Genomic DNA, 27,602 nt, shown 5'->3' on the forward strand with positions numbered 1-27,602 from the left:
GAATCAACCGGAGAGAAAAAAAGATCTTCATCTAACACTAAAGTCTTTCTATTCTGCGAGGTGAAATCCTTTGACCTAGATTCTGTCCCTTGAAAGGTGAGTGACAGTAGGCGAGCCTAAGAAAACTGGTTAAATCTTGATCTAAAAAGTTAAATTCATGAACCACCCTGATTTGATTACCATGAAAATCTACCAGACAGAAAGTTCTCCTTTTTATCCACCTTCATTGTTACCTTCAGAGCAGCTCTCTCCATAGCAACTGAAAACTTTTCTGGCCTCAAATAATCCTCTCTAGCTCCCAGCGCACAGTCAAAGAATTTTAAAAACAGGGAACTCTGTGACTGTGAAATACTCTCCAGGATTTAAAAGGCTGTGGAGCTCCAGATAAAGAATCGTTTATCTTTCTTCTGAAGGTAAGCACTGGGGTTAGAAATGGTTGCATCATCCTCTGTCACTTTTAAATTGCTAACATAACAACCTGAACGTGTTGTTGTTGTTTTTTTTTAACTCATAAAAGTAATCCCAGTACCTTCGTTACTAGCCCACAGTCATTTACCAGCTCATCTCTGGGCCAGGATCCCACATGAGATGCTGTTAACATTTTAGATGCCTCAAGCCATCAACAGAAAGATAATTTTTTTTCCAGGAAGTTGATTGGCTCTAAAGTCATCCCCCACTCCTTTAGTCACCACTGAGTGAGTGCATGTGTCATGTTCTTGAGGTCTTGAAATTCTATTTTTCTAAGATGCTTCCTACTCTAGAATCTCGACTCTTAATAAACTGAAAAAACAGATCTGCGTTTTCTGAACATTACTATTTTCTTCTAGTACTTTTCCTTGTCTAAGCCCCCCCGCTTTTTTTTTTTTTTTTGAGATGGACTCTTGCTCTGTCGCCCAGGCTGGAGAGCAGTGGCACGATCTTGGCTCACTGCAACCCCCACCTCCCAGGTTCAAGTGATTCTCCTGCCTCAGCCTCCTGAGTAGCTGGGACTACAGGCACGCGCCACCACACCCGGCTGACTTTTGTATTTTTAGTAGAGACAGGGTGTCACCATATTGGCCAGGTTGCTCTCAAACTCCTAACCTTGTGATCCGCCCGCCTCAGGCTCCCAAAGTGCTGGGATTACAGGTGTGAGCCACTGCACCTGGCCTAAAACTTTTAAACTCAACATGATATTGGTCATTTAGTAGAATTTATTGTCTCTTTTTATTTAGGGGCAAGGACCACGAATCACTTGGAGTTCTTTATAATGGGATAAACATAAAGTGTTTCCCAACCTGGGTCCTATAACTTGTACCACCTGTTGGAAAATGGAGAAACTTATTCTTCCTAATATGTGACGCTATGTGTAGTTTAGGGAGAGGCAATCTAACAAGCTTTTTGGCTGCCTGTACAGTTTGAAAGTCTACAGCCATGGGACTTTCCTGCCATTTGGGGTTAGAAATTACCTACAGACCCCCTGTTGTGTAGAAACAGCTTGTCATTGCAAATCAGCTTAGCCAATTAATGAATCCTTTCAAACATGTTGCAGGCACAATAATTGAAGGCTTTATTTTTCCCCTTTACCACAGAAATTCCTTTGGTTACAAGTTTACCCCATAAACGGCAACACACTTATCTCCATCCAAGACAGACTCAAGGTGGAGGAAGCGTGGAAATGTGCTTCCAGACAAAGCTTTCAGTATCCTGGGTGCCATTGTTTCTTCTACTCAGCCGTGCTTTTTCTACTGAGACAGACAAACCCTCAGCCCAGGACAGCAGAGGCCGTGGGAGTTCAGGCCAACTGGCAGACCTGCTACAGGTTCTCTCTGCTGGTGACCACCCACCCCACAACCACTCAAGAAGCCTCATCAAAACATTGTTGGAGAAAACTGGGTGCCCACGGAGGAGAAACGGAATGCAAGGAGATTGCCATCTGGTTAGTGCAATAGAATGGGGTCAGGTATCAGGGCATGTCCAAAAGAAAGCAATGGATTCTATAAGGATTTATTTCAGGAACGCGAAATCACAGGCTAATCTTCCGATATGCAATTGGGCAATGCATTCTGGCAAAATAATTTCCATATTTGGGACACAGCAAATCATTCAGCATTCTATGTATAGCACCTAGGGACATTTTTGTTGTTGAAAGGATGATGTTTATGTCAGGCTTTCTAGAATCCTTCTGCATATATAGAGGTATTTATTTGTGAGCGCGAACTTTTAGTCCTCTTTTCTTTTTTGATTGACTAATCTTTTTTTAAAGCCTTCAGTGCACTTGCACGTGACTAGTTTTAGATGCTATTTGTTTGCTGGAGCATAATGTGATCTGATATTTGTCCAAAATTGGATTTTTGAGTACTTTTTCCTGGCATGGTATTTTCTAATATTATGCATGGCGGGTAGTTAATGATTGGATAATCATCTTAACGATGAGGAATCTGAGCTGGGGAGACAGATGCTGCAGGTGGAGCTGAAGTTGTACCCATGGCTCCTGAGGCCTGAATCACAGCCTGATCTTAGCCTACAAAGTGAATCTCAACCCTGACTGGAATCAGCTGCGTAGGTTTCCCAGCATACGCATATATGGGCTTCAACCTCTGGAGACTGAGATTTTACTTGTCTAGGATAGAACTTTTTAAAGTCTCTCCAGGTCACTATTTTATTTTATTTTATTTTATTATTTGATTTGAGACAGAGTCTCGCCCTGTTGTCTAGGTTGGAGTACAATGGCATGATCTTGGCTCACTGCAACCTCCGCCTCCCGGGTTCAAGTGATTCTCCTGCCTCAGCCTCCCAAGTAGCTAGGATTACAGGCATCCACCACCATACCCGGCTAATTTTTTGCATCTTTTGTAGAGATGGGGTTTCACTATGTTGGCCAGGCTGGTCTCAAACTCCTGACCTCTTGATCTGCCCGCCTTCCCCTCCCAAAGTGCTGGGATTACAGGTGTGAGCCGCGGTGCCCAGACTCCAGGTCACTTTAATATGACGTCAGCAGTGGCTGAGACTCTCTTCATAAGGGAGGGTTGGGTAGGATGGAAGGAGGTGAGAACTCATGTGTTTAAATGACTACAAAAGAAAAAATGAAACCTGCTCCATCCCATTCCTGACCCATGAGATTTTTTAGGATGAACCCACAAATGCATAAATGAAAGCATACATAAATAAGTAAAACAAAAGCTAACTGTCTCCAAAATACATTTTGGTAGACTTTCTCAATCATGCACAGCTCTGAGGTGAGGGAGGGAGGGGAGGGGAACATTTTCTGACCAAGTGTTTTGTTTTTTCATAACAGAAGAGGTCTTGCTCATAGAGAATTTTTCTCTGCTTTGTGTGAGCAATAAATAATTCAATAATTATTAAAATACCCAATGGTTCCCAGAGGAAATGTGTTATAATAGGCAACTCATCTGTGATGACATTAATATATATAGATAGCAACACAAGACGTCCCACTGGAAATAACCAGAAGTCATGTCTTATTCATGTCCTCTGAGGATTCGCTTCAGGGGAATGTTCTCCTTTAATGACGTGAAGTGCCTTATTAAGGCTGCTTGAATAGTAGTTTTGCTGGGAGAAAGGTAAATACGCGAAATTGTTCTCCATTTTCAGTGCTGGGGGAAGGATTGTTGAGCACTTACTGTTTTTTGTGACAGTATCAGGACTTTAGGTAATTTGGTCTCCATTTGAACCAGTTCCATTCCTAGGACTTGAAACACCATCTTTAATAGCTTCACCCTCCTTCTCTGTAAAAGAAACGCAGGTGAAGCAGAAGTGAGTCTCAGCTTTACCTGCTCAGAAGCCTTCAGTTCACCCCAATCACCCATCAGGAAAGAACTTAGGAAATGTCTCCCATCATTCATGAAAAGAGAGAGGAAACAGAGTCCTCTGGATTTCACCAACACCCCGGTTCAAGTGTAAACTACAGGGCTTCAGCTTGTGGCCGAGTCTGTTCTGTCATTGGAGGACTTTGTCTGCTGACAGGAAGGGTTCATGATACCAATTCTGTGGTCAAAGAGAGGTTAAGGGGGTTTGTTCATATCTCTAAATGTCTGAAAAAAGAGGGAAGTAGGTATCTTGGATTTGTTGGGAGGAAAAATGCTTCCAATTTTAGGTCTGTATAAGAAGTGAAATTGGAAAAAAGTCAATCTGAAGTAGCTGAGAGCACTGCACATTTACAATAAATTCAGTCAAGCTGCAGTCTTTGGAAATGAATCGTTCTGGGCTGATCTTGGCTTTTTCTTTGTTTAATGAGAATGGTTAGAATATAGTTTTAATGAACTTCATGAGGGATTAAATAACTCCAAAACAATACATTCCACTTCAATAATTATGAGAACCATAACCCTACACAGGTTTCTGAGAGGAAAAGAGCCCTTTTCTGGCACCTTCTAGTATTGAGACCTGTGGAGCCTCAGCTCCCTCACCCGGAAGGCTGGGATAATGAGCCCCTCCTCACAGAGGTCTGTGAGGACCACATGGACAAACCCATGTTCCTCAGGGGTCAGATGTCTGTGAGGGTCACATGGATGTGCATATGCCCCTGAGGGAGATACCTGTGAAAATCGCATGGACATATGTGTGCTCCCCAGGGAGATCTCTGCAAGGATCACATGGACACATATGTTCTCAGGGAACAAATCTCTGAGCCATGTGGACATACATGTATTACATCCCAGGAAGATCTCTGTTGGTCTCATTGACACGTGCTCCTCAGGGAGGTCTCTGTGGGGATCTCGTGGACATATGTGTTCTCCTTAGGAATCAGATTTCCGTGAGGATCTCATGGACATACTTGTTCTTCATATGAATCAGATCTCTGAGGATCTCATGGACATATATGTTCCACTTAGGAATCAGATCTCTGAGGATCTCGTGGATATACATGTTCTCCTTAGGAATCAGATCTCTATGAGAATCTCAGGGATACATATACAGAAAGTCAGATATAGGAGCTCAAGTTCCTTCTGTTCCCTGTATCTCATGGCAATGTCTGATTTCTCCTTTTCCAGAGACACTAGAGCAGCGCCATTCCTCAGAATCTCCCACCCGCCTGTGCCCTAGGCCCCCCTCCACTGTCCTACATTCTGAGGATTTTCAATCAAGTTCTCCAGGCGATTCTTAGACACATTCAAAGCAGAGAACCACTGCTTTAAGGGTCTCCATTTAATTCACACCTGGCCCTAGACCCTGACTCTCTTGTCATAACTGTCATGGAATAAGGTGTGGAAAACACCCAGCTTTGTCTTATTATCTAACAATTTTATCTTAACTCTTCTCAGTTAAAAACTTTTTGTCAGTCAGAAGACCCACTAAATCTAGTACAGACCCTAAAGAGCCAGTACCTGCCATCAGCAACATCCTTCTAGCTCTTTGTCAGGAAAAAAATAAATACACTTTCTCTCTTATATTTACAGCCAATTGTTAGCCACCGCCCCACCCACCACACCCCTGCAAAAAAAAAGACCTTATAGAACTAAGAACTTAAAAGAAGACAGTCTCTTTTAAGTTCTTAGATTTCTGTAATATAAGATTTACCCATTACTCAAAATCAAATGTTAAATACCTTTCAGTCTAAAACCCTAGAGTTTATCCTGGAGGCCTGACAGCTGTTTCATTGATGTAGGAGAAGATAGCTACCATATTGCTTTTTGTCCACTGAGTCCCTCACCTGGCGAAGATCGTAAGCAAAGTTGAATTTCAAGGTTGGGGAAGGCCATGTGATGCGGCTACAGGGTGTGGTGGACCATTACTACTAAGTATCCTAGTAGCCTGTTTAGCTTGTAAGGGGAGCCTCTCCTTGCATTTTAATCAGTCTTTTCCCAAAGTTTATTTCCTTATAAAGTCATTAAAACTAATTCCCAGAATCTCTGAGGTTTTTTTCCCCTCCTTAAACCTTATTCCCCCACCTGACAAGATTAAAAGGAAAATCAATGGCTTATTCCTGAATGAGTCCATTCTTCTTAAACAAAGAATTGCTTCACCAGAGAAGGCAGCCTTGGACAGATATTGATGCCTGTGGGGTGGCAGTATTTGCAACATTTTGCTAAACATCCTCTCCCAAACACAACCGAGCCAACTTCTAAAAACATTAACAACAAAACAAATCTAGTGGTGATGAACTGAAAATTCCAGCTCTGTCCTCATCCAACAGCCCCAGTAGTGTGCTTTTCATCATATCTATGTCCAGGGGAGGAATTCTTATTTTATGTTAGCTTTTCTGAGGCTTCCACCTGTATTCTTTCCTCAAGCCACCGCCTTCTGTATTAAAATACATTCTTTAAGATTCAAATATTATAAATGGGAGAAAGGTTTCCAGCCCATGGTCATTTGATTCACAATTAAGCTTTAGTTCAGCAGGCCTCAAAAAATCAAAGCAAATGTGACACAACACCTGTTCCTTCAAGGTTACCAAAATCTCTGTTCAGACAAAAGATGCTTCTACAACTGTTTCAAGCTTCCCAAAGCTAGAAACCAATTGTGCCTTCCGTATTGTATACCTTTTATACACAGTTCTGGAATGCCTACCCACACGATTACAGTGCGGACCCTGCTCTCTGCTGTTCCGTGCCATGGATTCCAATTCCAACCCTGGAAAGGTACATGGCAAAGACATTGAGGAAGAGTGATGCATGGACAGGAGTCTCCGCATCTCAGATGGGTTGAAATGTGGCCACATGTTCTGTCATGTGCTCATACACCAAGCCTTGCCACATGGTTGTGGTCTCATGGCCTCATGAGCGTCCTACTCCTTGCATCATAGACACTCTTCTTCGTACCTACCCAGCCCCATCAAACAACCTGAGCAGCACTTGAAAGTATAACATAAACTCATTCCATGCTCTGGTTGTACCACATCCTTGTTCTGATTGATGTTAGACTTGGACCAATCTCTTAGCCACCTAACTGACCTCTACTCCCATCAAATAGAAGGGAGAGAAAATTACTGGTTGAAGGGGTTGCCCATCAAGTACGTCAATGGGTCCACAGCCTGTGTTCTCCATGGCACAAAAGGAAGGAATAAAAGAATGTGTCCTGTTCTTGGAAGAGCAGGAATTGTGACTAACAATGCTCTCCACCATTAGCTGTGTAGCTTTGGGTGAGTTTCTTACCACTTTAGTCTTGGTTTTCACATATTCTATGAGTAAACTTTTCTCATGAAGAAAGATATAACTCATATATTCTTTTCAGTATCCTTGCATACTGTACACAAATGTATCCATTAATTCATTGTGCATTAAATAATTGAGTAATTGGTCTTCTAGTTGCTTTATATTATAAAAATCAAATATTTAGAAATATTTGGTGGCTTATTACATAGGCTGGAGACATTTTGTTTCTCACACTTGAAATCATAAAATAGGTTTCTTATGACTAAAAAATTCATTACTTTGTGCATTTTTCAGAACCAATTAGATTATAGAGCAAGGAATAACTGAATGCAAAAGGTACTCTGCACATTGCTGGGCACATGGTTACCAGCAAATTGTAGTTAATGGTACCAATAGTTTAGTTTCAGGAGGTTATTTGGTACAGAGAATAGCTTTATTACACTTTTATTTCAATGGATTCGCCTTTTGGGTCTTGGTGTCAGCCTTGCCATCAGCTACCAAGGTGTGGACTTTTCTTCTGGGTTCCTTAGGGAACAGAAAACGGATGCCGAGGTTTTAGAAGTGGAGCCTAATATCCACATTGAGAGTTGGTCTTAGTGGAACCCTGGGTCCCCTCTGTTTGAGTACTTGACCCCCTGCAGTTGGGTTCAGGAGGGATTAAAGTCTGTGTGGTTTTATGAAGAACGTCATTATGCTTTGATTTGGAGATGGATGACGTTTGTTTCTTCCTGACTCAGATGATTACATAGCAGATGCTACACAGTGGGTTGTAGAGCAGACCTGAAATTAGAACCCCCAAAACTTCCACTTCAAAGAAGACTAGATTAAAATACATTGTAGTACAGTATCCCCACCATGGCACAAATCTGTCTGGGAGTCAGGACAGGCATTTCTCAATGCTTTCACTCTGTGGCTGTGTCCTGGGGCTGCTTCTCAGATCCTGTGAGAATTCTCAGGAGTTCCCCAACTGTCTCTGAAGAAAGGCAGCTTCCCTCTTGCTGAGAAAACTTCTGGTCCATGATTCCTATGTCTTTTTCTCACTGTCCCACAACATTTATCCAAATCCCTTATGCCACATAAACTTCTCAGATTGCAGGAGCTGGGCATGTGCTTGTGGTTTGTGAAACCAATAAGGCAGCACATTGTAGGGGAGGAAAGATTTTTCCTTTAACGTCTGAAATTCTGTAGCTGGGGCTTGTGAACTAAATGGACAAAAGATGGATTAACAGTAGAAAAAGCATACACATTTTATTTGATGTTAATATTTTTATGTGGAATAGGGGCACCATAAAGAAAGTGAAAACTCCAAAGAAGTGGTTAGACCCAGGGTTTATAAACCATTTTAACAAAGAGTAATAAACTGTGGGGATCTGACAAGAGTAAGAAAAAAAGTGAATTTGGACTAGAGATGGTAAATTGTGGGAAAGTGACTAGGAAATATGTATGTGAAAGCAAAAAATTTTTTTAAGAATTATACCAATGGAGGATTATTTTAGTAAGGTTCGTTTGTATAGGTTCATCTCAGCATTAACTCCCCATCTCCAGTGATAAGAATGTTCTCCTCTTCCTGATACAACAAGGATACCTTTCTCATGGGAAACTTATGCCCCGCTTTTAGATAGTAAGGGGCAGGGCAGAGAATTCTTCCTGTGTCTGCTGTTTCTCAGTTGCCTTCAGCTCAAAATAATCAATATGCTACGATAGCATATTTTGGGGCAGTATGTTCTGATTCCCTTCCACAAAATCATTTTTGGCAATTTCCCTAAATAGGCTAGAAGAGGGGCAGATAGAAATCATTTGTAAAATTTTTACATCTCGTAAGTGCCAGGTACTGTGCTATATGCTGAGGATAGAACTATGCAAAAAGCAGACAAAATCTACTCTTTATGGACCACTGGTTCTCATAGAGAAGAGAGAGAATAAACAAGTAAACAAAGCAATTTTACAATACGAGTGCTATGAAGAAAAATTTTTAAATGATGTGTTCCAGAATTGTGCTGTACAGCACAGTAACCACTAGCCTGCATGTAACTGTTGGGTGCTTGATTTGTGGCTCATCCAAACTGAGATGTGCTGGTAAGCATAAAATGCACACCAGTTTTCAAAGACTTTGTTCAAGAAGAAAAATATAAAATATCTTAATTTTTAAAAATTTAGATTACACAGTGAAATAATTTAATCTTGGATACATAAGGTTAAAATATTACAAAAGTTACTTTTAGCTGTTTCTTTTTACTTTTTAAAATCTTGCTGCTAAAGAACTTCAGATGACATATGTGACTCATATTTGCAGTGTGACTTGTATTTCTATCAGATAGTTCTGTACTAGGGAACGCAGGTTGGGAATCTTTAGGAAGGTGTTGTGAGAAGGTGACATTTTAACCTGAAACCTGAAAAATGAGGGGAAAAGGAGACCTAGAAGATTGTGGGAAAGAACTTGGTGAAGCTGACATAATATCACAGAGGTAGAAGTTGAGTGAGATGCTGGACCAAGGCTAAGAGAAGGAAGGAGGGTAGAGTAGACAGGAGCCAAACCAAAAAGAAGATTGCCAGGAGTTTGGATTTTATTCTAAATGCAAATGGGCATCACTTTAAAAGCCAAAGAATAATGTGTTTTACACAGGCAACAGATCAACAACTTGCGGCCACCCTAGCTGGAGTCAGGAATTACTCTTAGTGGAAAAAAAGGGTTCCCTGAAAGGGCATCATTGTTATATGGGAGTCCAACTCTTTGAATCTGGCTGTTGGTCCTGCCTGCTTTTCCTTTCTATTTATAAAATGATAAGTAACGAAGACCCTGGTGGTCATTAGTGTTCTGGAACTATTTGCTAAGCTTTGTTTCTTTTGTTGTTGTTATTGTTTTCTTCCACAGTGCTTTGAACCAGATGCACTATTACTAATAGCTGGAGGAAATTTTGAAGATCAGCTTAGAGAAGAAGTGGTCCAGAGAGTTTCTCTTCTCCTTCTCTATTACATTATTCATCAGGAAGAGATCTGTTCTTCAAAGCTCAACATGAGTAATAAAGAGTATAAATTTTACCTACACAGCCTACTGAGCCTCAGGCAGGATGAAGACTCCTCTTTCCTTTCACAGAATGAGACAGAAGATATCTTGGCTTTCACCAGGCAGTACTTTGACACTTCTCAGAGCCAGGTAAGAAGGCAAAATGGCTAACTGGTTCTGCTACTGAGATACAGTCCTAGAGCTTTATTGTTTGTTCCTTATTTATTTCTAAGACATTCAAGAACTTCTTTTTTTTTTTTTTTTTTTTTTTTTTGAGACGGAGTCTTGCTCTGTTGCACAGGCTGGAGTGCAGTGGCCGGATCTCAGCTCACTGCAAGCTCCGCCTCCCGGGTTCACGCCATTCTCCTGCCTCAGCCTCCCAAGCAGCTGGGACTACAGGCGCCCGCCACCTCACCTGGCTAGCTTTTTTGTATTTTTTAGTGGAGACGGAGTTTCACCGTGTTAGCCAGGATGGTCTCGATCTCCTGACCTCGTGATCCGCCCGTCTCAGCCTCCCAAAGTGCTGGGATTACAGGCTTGAGCCACCGCGCCCGGCCACATTCAAGAACTTCTAAGGGACATAAGTATTTGTGGGTTTTGGTTATGAAATGTTAAATGACATAATTTAAAATTCCAGGTCCAAAAAAGGAAATGTAATGACTAATTGGAAGAGGAGTTTTTGCCAGAAGTTGGGTGGGTGGACAGGCACTCCAGGTGAAAGGGCAGCTTTCTTCTCCTGGGTCCCTCTGAGTACTCAAATCAGTGTGACTCCAAGGCATTTTGACCAGTTTCCAAGGACTGAGCTGTAGTGGTGGAGAGCAATGTTTCTTTTTGCCTTGCCTTCTGGCTGGGAAAGGAGAAGGCAGAGACATTTTGAAAGAGATAAATTATCATTAGTTACTTAACTGAAGAAGCAGCTTGCAAAAAACATTACTCACGGTTGCCAGCCCTAGATGCTATCCCCTCTTTGTAGCTTTTGACTTGTACTGCCCATGTAGAGGGTCTATTCAAATACCTCTCCTCTCTCCCAGCTCCCACCTGGTCTCTGTTGCCTTCATGACTATTCTAGTAAAACTGGCCTTTCAGTTAGGTTTTTGCTTTCTGGTTTGCAGTGAGAAATCTCAGCAGATAAAGTTCTCTGAACATAAGGTTTATTTAAGCCACTTTTTTTTTTTTTAAAGAATTAATTAAGAAGCCATTACTACATTTTGAAGAGTATGGGGAAATCATTTTTTTCTTGAATTATTCATAAACATGTATAGACAAATTTAGTTCTTGCTCTTAAATCTGGCATTCTGCAGCTTAACAACCAGCAAGCATATCCTCCAATTTTCTGTAAATATGTTTAATTTCTTTTATTGGCAGAGCAAATGGAGAAGCTGTTTGCTAAGGACTTTGTGAATATCAAATCCGTAGCTCTAATCCTGTTAATTTCAAAATTTGACCATATTTTTATTCCTATTTTCATTTTAGGAAAAGGGATTCCTAGGTCCAATGCAGTGGTTCATACCTGTAATCCCAACACTTTGGGAGGCCGAGGCAAGAGGATCACTTGAGGCCAGGAGTCTGAGATCAGCCTAGGCAACATAGCAAGACCTTGTCTCTACAAAAATAGAATTTAAAAAATTAGCTGGATGTGGTGGCATGAGCTGGTAGTCCAGCTACTCAGGAGGCTAAAGTGGGAGGATAGCTTGTGCCTAGGAGTTTAAGGTTACAATGAGCTATGACTGTGTCACTATACTCTACCCTGGGCAGCAGAATGGGACCCTATCTCTAAAAGGAAAAAAAAAAAAAAAGGAAGGAAAAAGAAAAGAAAAGAAAAAGGGGTTCTTTTACAGAACTGTTTTCTACTTAAACCAGGAGGCATGCCTACATGTAATTTCTTCAGTGCAACATCTATATAATCCAAGTTTGATTCAAATTGACTGCTAAGATTTTAATCCTACCCGTTAATGCCTTTTGATGGAGATGAAATGGAAACAGCACTTAAAAGGTGGTGTGGTGTGTATTTCCAGGTTTCTGGTTATCCTACACATACTGCAAATACCCAGGCTTCTGAGTATTTCTGAGATCAAACAGCCCCAGAACAGAATAAATCAGTAGTATATCTAGAACTCCTTTTTCCAGCTAGTTTCAGTCATTAAGGGTTGAACGCCCTTTGTCATTAAGAGTTGAACACCTGCTGAGTCATAACCCTTTGCTAGGCCTCAGACCAGTGAACACCTGGATGACGTCACTGTCTCTAGTTCCTGGGAAGGGTCCGTGAGCTCATTCAACTGGGCTAGGATTCTCTAGGAAGTCAATCAGTCCAAACTTTGCAGGAGGCTTTTGGCACTTCACCACATCAGCTGTTCTTTCTGACTAGAGGGCATGAGGTCAGATGAGGTTCTGGCTCACCAGGCCCATCATTACTTGAATCTCCAGGTCTTGGTCTGCATGGTACCCAGTTTCCACAGATCAAGTCACTAACGGCTGCTCCAAGTGGGCCTCAGCCACATCCCCAAGAGAATCAACTTTATACACTAATCCAGGCAAGCTCCCCAATGGCTCAGAAAGCAACATCTCTCCATTCCTTCAATCACTTTTGTCCAAACCTCTCTGTGTTTTAACTTCCTGACTCAATCTCTCAATGTTCCGACCTCTTGAATTCTCTCCACTGTTGGCTGATTCCATGGTAAATGAACAGGGATCTCTCCCTAGTGTTCCCGTAGCCCTGCCTACTGCACAGAGGCCGGGTGTTCACGCAAAGGACTTCAGGGATGGGAACAATGGTTGGAATTCTCCTTTATCTTCAATGGTGTTTTGAGACCATTATTCTTTCACAACCTGCGTGAAACACTCATGCTTCTTTGAGGTTCAAACTCTGTTATTTCAACTTGTTCTTTTCACCCATGGAACTTCTGGCTACTTCTCCAAATTTATCAAAATTTTGGTAACTGACTCTTAGCCTTCCACTCTGCTCTGGACCATGGTTATAAATATGCTCCTGCCAAGCTCTTCAATTACAGACTTTAAAAAAAAATAAGTTCAGTGGGCACTTTTTCTCCTTGTCCTAAGTCATTAGAATGCAACCTTGACATGATAACCTTCCCTTGATCTCCCTTTTGATGAATTTATTTTCTCTTTCACTTCGTATGAAATGGGTTTAGTACCGTGCCTGGTACATTGTAGGCACTCAAATGTCTAAATGGGAATATGAATGGGATATAAAGCAAAATTAGAGCTTCTAAGATGCTTATAATTTAATTGAGGAAAATTGATATACACATTTAAAAAGGTCTGATGTCCTCTGGGAGTTCAAAGAACATGGACAGTGTGCTAGGTCTGATGTGCAATGAGCACACATTGACCTTGGGACCAGAGGCAGATGAGAAGTAGAGGGGCCCTGTGATGACACAAGGCAGCAGAGCCTGTGTGAAGTCAGGGTAGGGAATGTCAGCTGGAAAATCATTCTCCTGCAGGTTGCACTGAAAGCGGGGAGAGCAACAACCCACCAGTTTTAAGGATGTTAAACAATAAGAGCAGGAGATCCCCTTGGAGAAAACACATCTTTAAGAGGATAGTGGCCGGGCGCGGTGGCTCAAGCCTGTAATCCCAGCACTTTGGGAGGCCGAGACGGGCAGATCACGAGGTCAGGAGATAGAGACCATCCTGGCTAACACGGTGAAACCCCGTCTCTACTAAAAATACAAAAACTAGCCGGGCGAGGTGGTGGGCGCCTGTAGTCCCAGCTACTGGGGAGGCTGAGGCAGGAGAATGGTGTAAACCCAGGAGGCGGAGCTTGCAGTGAGCTGAGATCTGGCCACTGCACTCCAGTCCGGGCGACAGAGCGAGACTCCGCCTCAAAAAAAAAAAAAAAAAAAAAAAGACGATAGTGAGGCTGGATGTGGTGACTCAAGCACTTGACACTTTGGGAGGCCGAGGCAGGTGGATCACCTGAGGTCAGGAGTTTGAGATCAGCCTGGCCAACATGGTGAAACCATATCTCTGCTAAAAATATAAAAATTAGCCAGACGTGGTGGCAGGCACCACCTGTAATCCCAGCTACTTGGAAGACTGAGGCAGCAGAATTGCTTGAACCTGGGAGGTGGAGGTTGCAGTGAGCCAAGATTGTGCCACTGTACTCTAGCCTGGGCAACAAGAGCTAAACTCGGTCTCAAAAAAAAAAAAAAAAAAAGAAAGAAAAAAAAAGAAAAAATGAAAAAGAGGATAGTGAGAAAGGCTGCATAAATAAGGACCAGTGGGATGAGAGTTAGAAAATTCAGTGCCATAGTAGATAAACACGTAATTTCCAAATAGAGTTGTATCTGAGACAGGAGAAAGATGATAGCCATATTCCTCCAAACGATTCAATTTTCTTTTAGACAAACTATTCCTTATCTTTTTGGGGGGGAAATTTCAGAGATGTTCGAATCAAAATAACTTCAGAAGTTACAGTTTTCTCTTTATTTTGTATCTGATTTCAGTGTATGGAAACCAAAACACTGCAGAAAAAATCTGGAATAGTGAGCAGTGAAGGTGCTAATGAAAATACACTTCCTCAGTTGGCAGCCACGATCATTACTTTGTCCCTTCAGGGTGTTTGTCTGGGACAAGGAAACTTGCCTTCCCCAGACTACTTTACAGAATATATTTTCAGTTCCTTGAATCGTACGAATACCCTCCGCCTATCAGGTAAGGATATTTTCACGAATTTAACTTCTGAGTCACACCTACTAAGTAAACTATGCCAAAAACAAAGGCCGAAGCTCTTGATGACTGAATTCGTTCAGGTATGTTTAAATACGATTTTTATTGAGTCATAAAGTCAGACAGCTTAGGCGGCCTTTCAAGGCAAGTATGCTATGAAAGGTATGTGGTGATGAGGCAAAAGAATGGACTTGGCCTATTTCTAAGTGATTGGAATTGTGGATGTAGAGGGAGGAGGAGATTTTATGATCTGCCCTAAATACTAACTGAATAGTTTCTTATTTGGGATGTAATGCTGGGCCAGGCCTAACAAACTGTCGTGTAGAATGAAAGAATAGTATTCCAAGTTGTGCAAGACATTTGGCAGCAGTTTCCTTGCAATCAGGAAAGTCATTTAATTTCAGATAGAAGTAATATGGCTGGGCGCGGTGGCTCACGCCTGTAATCCCAGCACTTTGGGAGGCTGAGGCGGGTGGATCACAAGGTCAGGAGATCGAGATCATCCTGGCTAACACAGTGAAACCCTGACTCTACTAAAAATAGAAAAATTAGCTGGGCGCGGTGGCCGGCGCCGTGGGGGGCGCCTGTAGTCCCAGCTACTCGGGAGGCTGAGTCAGGAGAATGGCGTCAACCCGGGAGGCGGAGCTTGCAGTGAGCCGAGATTGTGCCACTGCACTCCAGCCTGGGCCACAGAACCAGACTCTGTCTCCAAAAAAAAAAAAAAAAAAAAAGGAAGTAATGTGAAATAGCCATTCTTGCTGCATTCGTGACTACCCGGTTTTTGGGGCTCCAGGACGAAATGGGATGTCAGAACTGGAATTAGAATGTTTGTTTTGCACATTTCTTTGTACTTGACAAGGCAGTAAAAATGAAATGGCTAATTCTCAAAATATACATCAAAACGCCCTTGAGATGGATTTTTGTTGTTGTTGTTGTTGTTGTTTTTAGAGACAGGGTCTCATTCTGTTGCCCAGGCTCAAGTGCAATGGTGGGACCATAGTTCACTGTAACCTCCCACTCCTGAGCAAGCCTTCCACTTTAGCCTCCTGAGTAGCTGAAACTACAGGTGTGTGTCACCATGCCCAGCTAATTTTCTTATTTTTTGTAGAGACAGGGGTCTCACTATGTTGCCCAGGCTGGTCTCTGATTCCTGGCCTCAAGTGATCTGCCTGCCTTGGCTTCCTAAAGTGCTGGGACTACAGGAGTGTGCTACTGTGCCCAGTTGGATTTTTTTTTTAAGCACCTCATTATCACGAGTAAAAAATTGATAACGATTCCTTAATATCATACAAAATTCAGGCTGGGTGCAGTGGCTCACGCCTGTAATCCTAGCACTTTGGAGGCTGAGGCGGGTGGATCACTTGAGGTCAGGAGTTCGAGACCAGCCTGGCCAACATGATGAAACCTCCATCTCTACTAAAAACACACACACACAATTAGCCAGGTGTGGTAGTACGTGCCTGTAGTTCCAGTTACTCCAGAGGCAGAGGCTGGAGAATTGCTTGAACCCAGGAAGCAGAGGTTGCACTGAGTCGAGATTGCACCACTGCACTCCAGCCTGCAAGACAGAGTGAGACTCCATCTCAAAAAAAAAAAAAAAAATCAGTGTTCATGTTTTCATAATTTTTAAAAAATTATTTTTATTGAATTATGGTCAAAATAAAGTCCATAAAATGCAAATTGTTGGTATGTCCCTTAATTTTCTTTTATGCATGTCACACTTCTTCCATCTTTTCTATTTTGTTGCGAGTTTTTTTGGTTGAAAAACAAAGGGGTTGATTTCCATCTGGAGTTTGCTGATTGCAGTCCTAGTCATCTATCATGCATTTCTATTCACTGTGTTTCTTGTGTAGGGGCTGTTATATGTAGAGACTTGATAAGGTTGCTTAGCTGTTTTATGTTAGTACCTTCCATTAGAAAGCATGTAGCATCTGGTCATCTCTTTTTCAGAAGTTATAAGCTATTGATGATAGTTGCCTAGACTGATTAATTATTTAGGGCCTATAAAATGGTGATCTTCTAATTCTCATTTCTTCCTTTCTAGTGTAATAATCTTATAATAGAAAAACTTCCTCTCCTCACTACTTCATCTTATTGAGGTTCTTAAGGGTAGTTAAAAATGAATTCTTGACACTTTAATTTGGCCATGCATTCTTCAAAAGAGAACAATTTGCTTTTAAAAATATTTATTTCCCTCACATAGATTGTGGTCATGTGTTGTTATGTTTATACCTATGCCTTTAACATTCTTTTTTGCTCTCTTAAATGCGGTCCTCTTTCATCTATCTTCTAGTTGATCTTTGTTTGTGTGTGCGTGTATATACATATATATATGTTTCTAATTTTTATAGGTTAATTGTATAACCTGATTCATGATTATTTTTGTATTGATTTTTAGGGATTTCAGATATTTAATACTATCTCTAAATACATATAGATTTGCCTATTTTTATTTCCAATTCTCATGCTTTTATTTACTTTCTCATCTAATTGCATTGGTTAATAACCTCAATATAATGTTAAATAGGAGCGGGGATGATCTGCATCCTTATTATGTTTCTGACTTTGAAAGAGAAGCCTGTAGTATTTTCTCATTAAGTTTAGAGAACAAATGAGAAAAATATATTTATAGAGTCTTTCATATTAACCCACATTTTTACATCTCCAGTGCTGGTCATTTCTTTCAGTGGACTTAATCAAAATGGGAACTTTACCCAAGTGGTAAATTTGGGTCATTTCTTTTCAGCCTAAAGAACTTCATTTTGTATTTGTTACAAGGCAAGTCTGCTAGCGATAAATTCTCTCATTCATTGTATATCTGAGAATGGCTTTTTTTTTTTAACCTTCAATTTGAAGGATTATTTTGCTAGACATAAAATTCTTGATCTTTTTTTCTTTTTCTTTTTTCAATTTTTGTGGGTACATAGTAGGTGTGTATCTTTATGGGGTACATGAAATGTTTTGCTACAGGCATGCAATGTGTAATAATGACATCATAGAGAATGGCATATCCATCCCTTCAAGCATTTATTGTTTGTGTTACCAACAGTCCAATTATATTCTTAGTTATTTTAATATTAATATTTACAATCAACTTAGTATTGACTATAGTTACCATGTTGTGCTATCAAATAATAGGTCTTTTTCTTCTAATTAATTTTGTTATACCCATTAACTGGCCCTCTCCCCCCAGTACATGTCCCAACCTCTGGAAACCATCTTTCTATTCTCTATGTCCATGAGTTGAATTGTTTTGATTTTTAGATCCCACAAGTAAGTGAGAACATGCAATGTTTGTTTTTCTGTGCTTGGCTTAACATAGTGGTCTCCAGTTTCATACATGTTGTTGCAAATGACTTGATCCCATTCTTTTTTATGGTTGAATGGTATTCCATTGTGTATATGTGTTTGTTTTGCACATTTCTTTGTACTTGACAAGGCAGTAAAAATGAAACAGCTAATTCTCAAAATAAACATCAAAATGCCCCTGAGATGAATTTTTGTTGTTGTTGTTTTTAGAGACAGGGTCTCATTCTGTTGCCCAGGCTCAAGTGCAGTGGTGGGACCATAGTTCACTGTAACCTCCCACTCCTGAGCAAGCCTCCCACTTCAGCCTCCTGAGTAGCTGAAACTACAGGTGTGTGTCACCATGCCCAGCTGGTTTTCTTAATTTTTGTAGAGACAGGGGCCTCACTATGTTGCCCAGGCTGATCTTTGATTCCTGGCCTCAAGTGATCTGCCTGCCTTGGCCTCCTAAAGTGCTGGGACTACAGGAGTGTGCTACTGTGCCCAGTTGGATTTTCTTTATCCATTCAACTGTTGATGGACACTTAAGTTGCTTCCAGATCTTAGGTATCATGAATAGTGCAGCAACAAACATGGGAGTGAAGATATCTCTTCAATATACTGAATTCTTTCTTTTGGGTATATACCCAGCAGTGGGTTTCTTGGTCATATGGTCATCATGGTCATTCAGTATGATACTAGCTGTGGGTCTAATGTATATAGTTTTTATTATGTTGAGATATGTCCCTTTTATACCCCATTTTTTACAGTTTTTATCATGAAAGGATGTTGAATTTCATCAAATGGTTTTTCACTATCAATTGAAATGATCATATGATTTTTGTTCTTTATTTTGTTGATGTGATGTGTTACGTTGACTGATTTGTGTATCTTGAACCAACCTTGCATCCTAGCTAGGGGATAAATCCCACTTAGTCATTATGAATGATCTTTTTAATGGACTGTTGAATTCAATTTGCTAGTATTTTGTTGAGGATTTTTGCATCAATATTCATCAGAGATATTGGCCTGCCCCTCCCCTCTCCTCTCCTTCCCTTCCCTTCCTGATGTGTCTTTGTCTGGTTTAGGTATTAGGGCAATATTGGCCTCATGGAATGAGTTCGGAAGTACTCCCTCCTCCTCTATTTTTTGGAATAGTTTGAATAGAATTGGTATTAGTTCTTCTTAAACGTTTGGTAGAATTCAGCAGTGAAGCTACTGTGTCCTGGGCTTTCCTTTAAAGGGAGACTTTTTATTATGGCTTTAATCTCATCACTTGTTATTGGACTGTTCAGGTTTTGGATTTCTTTCTGGTTTAATCATGGTAGGTTGTATGTGTCTAGGAATTTGTCCATTTCTTCTAGATTTTTCTAATTTATTGGCACGTGGTTACTCACAGTAGCCATTAATGGTCTTTTGAATTTCTGCAGTATCAGTTGTAATGTCTCTTTTTTCATCTCTGATTTTATCTATTTGGATCTTCTCTCTTTTTTCTTAGTCTGCCTAAAGGCTTGTCAATGTTCTTTAACTTTGCCCAAAAACCAACTTTTTGCTTCATTGATCTTTTGTATTGTTTTCTTCATTTCAAATTCATTTACTTCTGCTCTGATCTTTTTTATTTCTTTGCTTCTACTAATTTTAGGTTTGGCTTGCTCTTGCTGCTCTAGTTCTTTAAGATGCATTGTTAGATTGTTAATTTGAAATCTTTCCTCTTTTTCTTTTTTTTTTTTTTTTTTTTTTTTTTTGAGACGGAGTCTTGCTCTGTCGCCCGGGCTGGAGTGCAGTGGCCGGATCTCAGCTCACTGCAAGCTCCACCTCCCGGGTTCATGCCATTCTCCTGCCTCAGCCTCCGGAGTAGCTGGGACTACAGGCGCCCGCCACCTCGCCCGGCTAGTTTTTTGTATTTTTAGTAGAGACGGGGTTTCACCGTGTTAGCCAGGATGGTCTCTATCTCCTGACCTCGTGATCCACCCGTCTCGGCCTCCCAAAGTGCTGGTATTACAGGCTTGAGCCACTGCGCCGGCCTCCTCTTTTTCAATGTAGGCACTTATAGCTATAAACTTTCTTCTTAATAACACTTTTGTTGTATCTCATAGGTTTTGGTATGTTGTGTTTCCATTATCGTTTGTTTCAAAAATTTTTCTATTTCTTTGTTAATTTATTCATTGACCCATTGGTCATTCAGGAGCATATTGCTTAATTTCCATATATTTGCATAGTTTTCAAAAATTCCTCTTGTTTTTGATTTCTAGTTTTATTCCACTGTGGTCAGAGAAGATATTTGATATTATTTCAATTTTTAAAAAATACTTTGAGACTTGTTTTGTGACCTAACATATGGTCTGTCCTTGAGAATGACCCATGTGTTGAAGAGAAGAATGTGTATTCTGCAGCCGTTGGATGAAATGTTCTGTAAATATATATTAGATCCATTTGGTCGTATAGTGCAGATTAGGTTTAATGTTACTTTGTTGATTTTCTGTCTGGAAGATCTGTCTAATGCTGAGAGTGGGGTGTTGAAGTCTCCAGCTGTTATTGTACTGTGGCCTATGTCTCTCTGTAGCTCTAATAATATTTGCTTTATATATCTGGGTGCCCCAGTGTTGGGTGCATATATATTTAAAATAATTAAGTCCTCTTGCTGGATCGACACTTTTATCATTATATAGTGACTTTTCTCCCTTCTTACAGTCTTTGTCTTGAAATCTATTTTGTCTGGTGTAAGGATAGTGACTCCTTCTTTTTTTTTTTTTTTGGTTTCCATTGGCATGGAATATCTTTTTCCATCCCTTTATTTTTAGTCTATATGTGTATTTATAGGTGAAGTGTGTTTCTTATAGGCAATAGATCAATGGGTCTTTTTTTTTTAATCCATTCTGCCAGTCTATGTCTTTTGATTGGAGAGTTTAGTTGATTTACATTCAATGTTATTACTGGTAAGTGAGGACTCACTCCTGCCATTTTGTTATTTGTTTTCTGGTCATTTTCTTTCCTTTCTTTCTTCCTTTAGTGAAGGTGATTTTCCCTGGTTATATGATTTAGTTTCTTGCTTTTATGTTTTGTGTAACCATTGTATGTTTTCTGTTTGAGGTTACCATGAGATTTGCAAATACTATCTTATAATCCATTATTTTAAATTTACAGAAACTTAGCACTGTTTGTATAAACAAAAACCAAGAAAAAAGAAAATTAATAAAAACTCTACACCTTAATTTTGTCCCCCAACTGTTAAACTTTTTGTTGTTTATATCACAACGTGCTGTCTATGTCTTGAAGAGTTGTTATAGTTACTGTATTTCATTGGTTTATCATTTAGTCTTTCTACTTAGGATAGGAGTAGTTTACACAACAGTTACAGTGTTATAGTATTCTGGGTTTTTCTGTGTACTTACTAGTGAGTTTCGTACCTTCAGGTGATTATTATTATTCATTAACATCCATTTCTTTCTGATTGAAATAGTCCCTTTAGCATTTCTTATAGGACTGGTCTAGAATTAATAAAATCCCCCAGCTTTTGCTTGTCTAGGAAAATCTTTATTTCTCCTTCATGTTTAAGAATATTTTCACAGGATATATTATTCTAGGGTAACAGTTTTCTTCCTTCAGCACTTTAAATATGTTATGCCACTCTCTCCTGGCCTGTAAGACTTCCACTGAAAAGTCTGCTGTCAGATACATTGGAGTTCTGTTGTACATTTGTTCCTTTTCTCCTGCTATTTTTAGGATCCTTTCTTTATCTTTGATCTTTGGTAGTTTGCTTATTAAATGCCTTGAGGTAGTCGTCTTTGGATCAGATCTGCTTGCTGTTCTATAACCTTCGTGTACTTGGATGTTGATGTCTTTCTTTAGGGTTGGAAAGTTCTCTGTTATTATCCCTTTGAATAAACTTTCTAACCCTATCTCTCTCCTTATCTTTGAGGTCAATAACTCAGATATTCCCCTCTGAGGATGTTTCCTAGATTCAGTAGTTGTGCTTTTTTTTTTTTTATTTTTTTTTATTCTTCTGTCTCCTCTGACTGTGTATTTTCAAGTAGCCTGTCTGCAAGCTTACTATATTTTTCTTCCACTTGATCAGTTCTGCTATTAAGACTCTGATGAATTCTTCGGTATGCCAATTGCACTTTTTAGCTCCAGAATTTTTAAAATTATTTTTAAATTATTTAATATTTTAAAATATTTTATTTTAAATTATTGGATTCTTTTAAATTATTTCAATCTTTGTTAAATTTATCTGAACTCTGAGTTCCTTCTCTGTGTTACCTTAAATTTCATTGAGTTTCCTCAAAACAGCCATTTTGAATTCTCTATCTGAAAAGTCACATATCTCCGTTTCTCCAGAATTGTTCCCTGGTGCCTTATTTAATTCATTTGGTGAAGTCATTTTTTCCTGGAATATCTTGATACTTGTAGATATTTGTTTGTGTCTGGCCACTGAAGAGTTAGGTGTTTATTGTAGTCATCACTGTCTGGGTTTGTTTGTATCCACTGTTCTTGGGAAGGCTTTCCAGATAGTCCAAAGGACTTAGGTGTATGATCTATGCTGTATCTGCTTTAGGATACAGATGCACTGTATCTGTACCCCAAACCCTGTAACACTGTAGTTCTTGCAGACTCATACAGGTATCACCCTGATGGTCCTGGACAAGATCCTGGAGAATTCTTTGGATTACCGGGCAGAGGCTCTTGTTCTCTTCCCTTTCTCCTAAGCAAATGGAGTCTCTCACTCTGTGTTCTGAGCCACCTGAAACTGTGAGTGGACTGACACAAGCACCACTGTGCCCACCACCACTATGACCACATTGGGTCAGCACAGCACTGAGTCTCACCCGAGGCCCACTGTAACCACTCCCTGGCTATGTTTGCTGAAGGCCTTGGGACTCTACAATCAGCAGGTGGTGAAGCCAGCCAGACTTGTGTTCTACTCTTCAGAGTGACAAGTTACCCCAGTCCCCAGGCAGGTCCAGAGGTGCCATACAGGAGCCAGGATCTAGAGCCAAAAACCTTAGAAGTCTACCTGGTATTCTACTGTATTGCGGCTGAACTGGCACTCAAATCACAAGACGTAGTCCTTCTTACTTTTCCCTCCCCTTTACAAAGGCAAAGGAGCCTTACCCTGTGGCCAACACCACCACAGGTCCATGGGGAGGGCTGCCAGACTACCGCCAATGTTCCCTTAAGGCCCAAGGGCTCTTGAATCAACTTCTGGTGAATGCTGTCTGGCCTAGGACTTATGCTTCAAGTCAGTGGGCTCCCCTAGGCCCAGGACAGGTCCAGAAATCCCATCCAAGAGCCAAGTCCTAGAATCTGGGACCACCCCCCTGGCTCTAAGAGTCTGGTGCTCTAACACACTGTGGCTCAGCTGATACCTGAAGACAGCAAATCTCAGAGCCTCACCCAAGGCCCCTGACATGGTATTTGAGTATCCTTGCTGGTTGTTTAAGGTCCAAGAGCTCTTCAGTTCGCAAGTGACAAATCCTGCCAGGACTGGGTCCTTCCCTTCAAGGAAGCAGGTTCCTTTGTGGCCCAGGGAATGTCTAGAAATGTTGTCTAAGAGCTAGGACCTGAAAACAGGACCTTGCAACTCTAGCAACTCTAACCACAGCCCCATCCTGCTGCTGTGGCTGAGCTGGTATCCAAGATGCATTACAGAGTCCTCCCCACTCTTTCCTCTCCTTTCCTTATGTGGGAGTAAGAAGTCTCTTTTGGGATGATGAGCTGTGCAGCGTGGGGTTAGGAAAGGGATAATGCCAGCATTGTCCTGGCTGGTGTCTCTGTAGGTCATGTGCTGCACTCCCCACGTCCAGTATCCCTGGGTCCAGTACAGAACTAGGGCTCATGTAAAAGTTGCTGTCCTTGTGGCCTAGACTGCCTTTCAAGTTTATTAGCACCCCAGAGCACTTTAGCCTGAGGTGGCAAGGCTTGTGGAGGAAGTCAGGTTCTAACTGCTAAGATCAGGGTTCCCCTCTGGCTACGGCTGGTTTAAATGCTTCCTCCATAGGCGGATGTCAGCTGAGTTTGGTCCTGTTTTCCTTTCTGCTATAACAGGACAGCATTGAGTTCAATGCCTCACGATTGCTGTGCCCTCCCACTGTCAGTGCTCAGAGATGCTCTCTGCACCACACTGCTGCTGCCAGAGACTCAAGACTGTTTTTTCTACCTCTTCAGTGCCTGTTTCAGTAATATGAAGTTAAAACCAGACACTATGAGGGCTCGCCTGAATTTTAGTTTTTATGAAGGTGCTTTTCTTGTGTAAATGTTTGTTAAATTGGTGTCCTTGTGGGGAGATGATTGGTGGAGCCTTCTATTCTGCCATCTTGCTCTGTCTCCTCCAGTTTTTTTCTTCAGCTCTTTGAATATATCATTTCACTACCTTCTGGTCCCCATTATTTAGATGAGAAGTCAGCCATTAATTGTAGTGATGTTCCCATGTAGGTGATGAGTCATTTTCTTTTGCTGCTTTCAAGATTTTATCTTCTGTTGTAGCTGTTGTTTTTTGTTTTTGTTTTTGTTTTTGTTTTTGTTTTTGTTTTGAGACGGATTCTCACTCTGTTGCCCAGGTTAGAAGTGCAGTGGTGCCATCTCAGCTCACTGCAACCTCCACCCACTGGGTTCAAGTGATTCTCTTGCCTCAGCTTCCTGAGTAGCTTGGATTGCAGGTGCCTGCCACCAAGCTTGGCTAATTTTTTTTTTTTTTTTTTTCTGTAGAGAGGGAGTTTCACCATGTTAGCGTGGCTGGTCTTGAACTCCTGATCTCAGGTGATCCACCCGCCTCAGCCTCCCAAAGTGCTGGGATCACAGGCATGAGCCACCAAGCCAGGACTCAAGATTTTGTCTTTGACTTTCAGCAGTTTGGCTGTAATGTATCTGGGTGTGAATCTTTTTGTATTGATCTTACTTGGTGTTTGATATGCTTCTTGAGCATGTATGTTTAGGCTTTTACATCAGATTTTGAAAGTTTTGTCCATTATTTCCTCCAATATTTTTTCTAATCCTTTCTCTTTCTCCTTTCTCTGACTGCCAATATGTATACATTGGCATACTCGCTCTTGTTACAGGTCTCCGACACTTGTTCTTTTTCTTTTTTCTTTCTGTTCTTTAGAATAAATTATTTCTGTTAATCTATACTCATGTTCAGTGATTTTTTCTTCTGCCCTCTCAAATATGCTGTTGAGTTTCTCTAGTAAACTTTTTGTTTCACTTATTGTCTCAATATTCTTCAACTCCAGAATTTTCATTTGGACATTTATATAACTTAGATTTCCTTATTAAAAATTTCTATTAATTGATTTATTATTGTCAAATTTCCTTTAATTCTTTAAATATAATTTCCTTTAGTTCCTTAAACATAATAGCTCCTTCAAAGTCTGTATTTGCTGGGTCCAACATCTGGAAATACTGAGATGTATTTATTGACTGCTTTTTATTTCTACCACTGTTGATAACATTTAGGAAAATTCCATTTTAATCATAAGTAAGAAGATGTATAAATCCATATAAATTTACTATTATATTTATTTCTTCTTTGTACAAATTATTTTTTAAAAGCCTAGAGCTATACTGAGGGAAACTAATCTGCAATCTTTAAACTGACTGCCATACCATAGTTGCATTAGAAAACAAGATCTAGTTTGTTTCTAGAATCTTTTCTCCCTTTCACAGCTTTTCTCTCTTTTGCATATACACTTAAAAGGAAAACAATTTGATTGACTTAACTAAAGTAATAATTAATCTACGATGGATGTATAATGCCTCCAGGGAATAATTTCCTAAGGATTAGGCCAGTTTCATCTTTAATTTACATTTTTATAGAAAAAGAAAATACTTGACTCAATGGAAGGCATTTTCATTGGTGGAAATGTCCATTCCATCATCTCTAGGGCTTAAAAATGATAAGAATTCTTTGTAAGGGAATATCTATGCTGTAGCTATGTGACACTGTGACTACTCTGAACTTACCTATTCTATGTGACACCAAATTTTATATGAAATTTCTAGAACTAGACCAACTCCTCAACACTCTCCGGACCAGACGTACTTGTATCAAAAAGGATAAAATCCATCAACTTCAAAGGAAACAAAACAGCATAATAACCCATGATCAGGACTATTCTAATTTCTCTTCATCCGTGGACAAAGAGTCTGAGGATGGCCCAATTTCCTGGGATCAGGTATTGCCATTGTTTCTCGTACGCAAGTATTTGCTACTGTCAAAGGAAGCCCAGCTGTGAAAGTTTTACTAGAGTTGTAGAAAACTTAAAGAATATTGTGTATTATCGTGAAAAGTAAAAATATTCTAGTTCCACACGCAGTTACAGTTTTCTTTTTCTAAAACTGTATCTCTGTAGACATAAAAACAAAGCCAAAGTATATAGGGGAATGAAATATATTGCTTTTTCCCCCCTTGAGTTCAGATCGAATGAATTAATAATTAATTCAGAAAACATATTGAGCATTTTATGCACACCACTAATCATCCTGGGCACGAGAGATACAATATTGAACAAAAATAGGCACATATTTTTGCTATTATGTATCTTAAAAGTTAATGTCTGTTACTTCTGCCATGTATACAAGGCATCTGTTGAAGCTGACTCTTTCAAACTCATGTTTACTGTATTCAACTGCAGGTGACAAGAGTTGATTTCCGTATTAATCCATATTTTTGAAGTTTCCTTAATTAGGGCCAACTCTCAGGAAGAGAGCAAATAGGGTCTTTTCGTGGAGACCTTATTTGAATAAAGAATAAAGGTTATTTCTTAAAATTTTGGGGTTACTTAAGGTATGCATCTTCTAAGAATGCTAATAATCATTTTCTGTGCAAAACAAACACAATCTCTTCTCCAATAATTCTTCTCTATTGCAACACGTGTCTTTCTTTGTGATTCTTGATGGGATTCTAACGTGGGACACCAGATTTGAGGACTCTGCCTATATTATTAGGTCGATGGTTTTCCAAGGGTTGTGCCTAGGCCAGTAGCAGCAGCATCACCTGGGAACTTGTTGGAAATGTACATCCTCAGGCCCCAACCCAGAATCTACTGAATCATAAACCCCAAGAGTAGAGTCCAGAACTCTGTCTTTTAACAAGCCCTGCATGGAATTCTCAAAACTAAAGATTAGAAACCACTGCTTTTGAATATGTTTGTAAAGCTTCCATAGAAATCTGATAACATCAACACAAGTGCAGACATATTTCAAAGTTACACAGGAAGGAATAAAGATATTTTAAAGATTATTGCCTGCATAATCTAAATATTCATTTTCTTTTTAAAAAATAGGTCATGTTCAAAATTTTATAGAATATAATGAGTCCCCAGTAAGGACATTTATATTAGTGATTTCAGAAGAAACTTACTTAATGACCTAAATGGCACAAGAGCAGCAAGCAAAGATTAAAGGCACAGAAGTTTGGGATAGAATAAACGTACTCTGTGAGAAGGTATTCTAAAACTAGAAACTGTTCAACTTCTTGACAACAAACTGCAGGAAGGTGCATGGTATTCTCTTCTTGTTTCTTTCTCCATTCCTTT

At 40.2% G+C, this 27,602-nt stretch overlaps 1 protein-coding gene across 1 annotated transcript in view; it reads left to right on the forward strand.

Moving 5' to 3' along the window:
- Positions 1-226: 226 nt before the first annotated feature.
- Positions 227-27,602, forward strand: part of SLC39A12 (solute carrier family 39 member 12) — a 91,958-nt gene continuing 64,582 nt past the window's right edge. Inside the window, exons 1-5 of the mRNA XM_033209164.1 lie at positions 227-413; positions 1,572-1,918; positions 9,967-10,248; positions 14,565-14,772; positions 26,068-26,240. Coding sequence (XP_033065055.1) covers positions 1,658-1,918; positions 9,967-10,248; positions 14,565-14,772; positions 26,068-26,240 — 924 coding nt within the window. The 5' untranslated portion in view covers positions 227-413; positions 1,572-1,657. The remainder of the gene's footprint in view (positions 414-1,571; positions 1,919-9,966; positions 10,249-14,564; positions 14,773-26,067; positions 26,241-27,602) is intronic.

Source organism: Trachypithecus francoisi, unplaced genomic scaffold, assembly GCF_009764315.1.
Source record: "Trachypithecus francoisi isolate TF-2019V2 unplaced genomic scaffold, Tfra_2.0 Lachesis_group9, whole genome shotgun sequence".
NCBI classification, from domain to species: domain Eukaryota; kingdom Metazoa; phylum Chordata; class Mammalia; order Primates; family Cercopithecidae; genus Trachypithecus; species Trachypithecus francoisi.